We start from the raw sequence: 2,271 nt of genomic DNA on the forward strand, positions 1-2,271 counted from the left end.
TTCTAATAATGTTTTACGTTGTTGTTGTTTCTTTTCAAATGCCCAAAATTTCTCTTGCTTCTTGTTAAAAGGAAAACATTGTAGGGAAATATGACTGAGAATGTACTGTAATATCTTTGTACAAAAAAAAACTGTATATTTCTTAATCTTGGTAAACCTCTACACAAATCTTGCAGATTAAAGTCACAATGATAAGGTTCACTTTGTCTTTTCTTTAAGTTTTGACTTCTGTAATATGATTAGCAGAAGTAATATGACGATGCAAAGATCTCAACCATAATCATCATCAAATAAATAAATAAATTTGCCACAACAGATTTTTTTAGACTTTTAAAATACCTTTTTAATTTTTCAACATAACAAATACGATAAACACAATAGAAAAAAAAACATTTTTGCTACAGTAAAACATCAGCTTTTGTTGTTCTCTTTCTCCATACTCATTGATGGTTTAATCGTGGAAACGAAACAAATCAAATAAATAACTCAACAAGTGTTACAGTAGATAATACTCCTAAAATTGCTATTTATCTATTTCMATCTGGAAATTGTCTTGTAAATAGAAATATATACAATCTATACAATGCTACAAACTCCAAATGAAGTTAAAGTGAAGAGAAAACAAATGTTTAATAGATGAACGTTTCAGAAGAAAATGAATTGCACTTTGACATGGTTTCTGCTGTGGTTGACTCAGTCCTCCCGTAGATAAGCTTCATGCACCTCATGCTCCTCGCTGCCCTCTAGAAAAGCTGAATATTCGGCCATTCTCTGGATCTCCTCCACTTTGGTCTCGGCCAGCTTCTTATCKGCCTCTGATGACAGTTTCCGTGCCTCCTCCACTTGCGACTGGGCCACCTGAATATTTGTTTGGACCAGGATGGACRCCTGATGGGCTCCTGCATAATTAGAGACCCAAACATGCACATCATTTTCTGAACAACATGGAAAGGGTAAAAAATAAATGTTAAATATTTGAGTATACTGCTCTAATTTCCCTCACCTGAGGAGTATGCTGCCTCAGCTGCCATTTTAGAGAGGTTGACAGCATTAATCCAGGTCGAGTCATAATGCTTACATTCATTCAGTCTCTCAGCAGCCTGTCAGGACACATACAAGAAATAATCAGTATTACAAATCCAAGTTTTTGCAAGAAACAAAAATGTTAGAAGTGTATTGAGATCTTTTTCAAACACCGTTTCTCAGGCCTACCTCTGAACGCCAGCCACTGATCGCCCGCCGGAGGGACTCCTCCTCTGACGGACTCATCTTGCCCAGCGATGCGAGATATCTCTTTTGGAAAATGATGCGTGAGTGCACAGCCTTTTGAAAAAGAACAAACWAATTTAACATTCCTGTGACAAATWWAGTGCAACAATTTTGACATTTTATGCAAATGCAGATGAACATGTACCTTGGAGTAGTCTGTCAGCGCATCGGTGAGAGCCAGGGTGGCCTGAGAGAGGAAGGAACTGGAGCTGTCTGTCAGCACTGAGGCAGCTCTCCTGATCAGAGAGTTATGGGAAAGATCCTCAACCTGCTGCAAAAAAGAAAAGAACATTTGTTTTCATGTTTTTCTTCACGTATGGTATGAATAGTTTTTTTTATTTTTACAGTTTTTACATGAGTCTTTGACTTACCCAAAGCCCATGGCCGACACTTAATGAGGCCAGGCTGATGTGAGTCGGGTTTGTCATCTCTCCAGGTTTCTGAACTCCAGACCTCCTCTTCTCTGAAGTTCTGCAGAGGAAAAAGATACAAGAAACATTTAGAGATCTAAAGTTATAAACAACAAATAAGAACTTAAATTGCTACCGTTTCCTGTTTACAAAGTAACTTACCTGAGGTAGMGGATGCAGGCTGCACCTCTCCTTTGCAACAGGGAAACCTCTTGGTTTCGTACCAGTCCTCCTGCAGCACGTTTTGCACATACTGAACACTGACGAACGGCTTGCATCTTGAAGAGTTTTAGCTTAGCTGCTCTATCTGACTGTTTTTAAGATTTGTTTAGCGATAAGTGCTGATTTTCTGTCTTCAAAAAAGTTAAAGAAAGTCCTGCTCACTTATTGATGGCTTGTCTTTGTAGAATGAAGAAAATAATCCAGAAAGTTTAGAGTCTGTTGAGTGAGTGCTGACAGTTCCACCCTTAGGATATTTATAAAACCTCGGCCCCTGTTGATTACGTAAATGGTATTGATCTGTTGACGTTGCTTGCAAATGTACGTATTTGGCTTTATCTAAAGTCCTACTGATACGTGCAGGACAAAGAGG

At 38.3% G+C, this 2,271-nt stretch overlaps 1 protein-coding gene across 1 annotated transcript; it reads right to left on the reverse strand.

Annotated features, from left to right (window-relative positions):
* Window positions 1–328: 328 nt before the first annotated feature.
* LOC103461430 (diablo homolog, mitochondrial-like) lies at window positions 329–2,138 on the reverse strand. Its single transcript, XM_008403729.1, has 6 exons — window positions 1,842–2,138; window positions 1,641–1,740; window positions 1,415–1,540; window positions 1,213–1,323; window positions 1,004–1,100; window positions 329–899 (listed from the first exon to the last, which is right to left on the reverse strand). Exons 1-6 carry the CDS (start codon window positions 1,955–1,957, stop codon window positions 694–696), a joined length of 756 nt encoding a protein of 251 aa, XP_008401951.1. The 5' UTR covers window positions 1,958–2,138; the 3' UTR covers window positions 329–693.
* Between the last annotated feature and the right edge of the window lie 133 nt (window positions 2,139–2,271).

The sequence above is a fragment of the Poecilia reticulata genome, unplaced genomic scaffold (genome assembly GCF_000633615.1).
Source record: "Poecilia reticulata strain Guanapo unplaced genomic scaffold, Guppy_female_1.0+MT scaffold_1461, whole genome shotgun sequence".
NCBI classification, from domain to species: domain Eukaryota; kingdom Metazoa; phylum Chordata; class Actinopteri; order Cyprinodontiformes; family Poeciliidae; genus Poecilia; species Poecilia reticulata.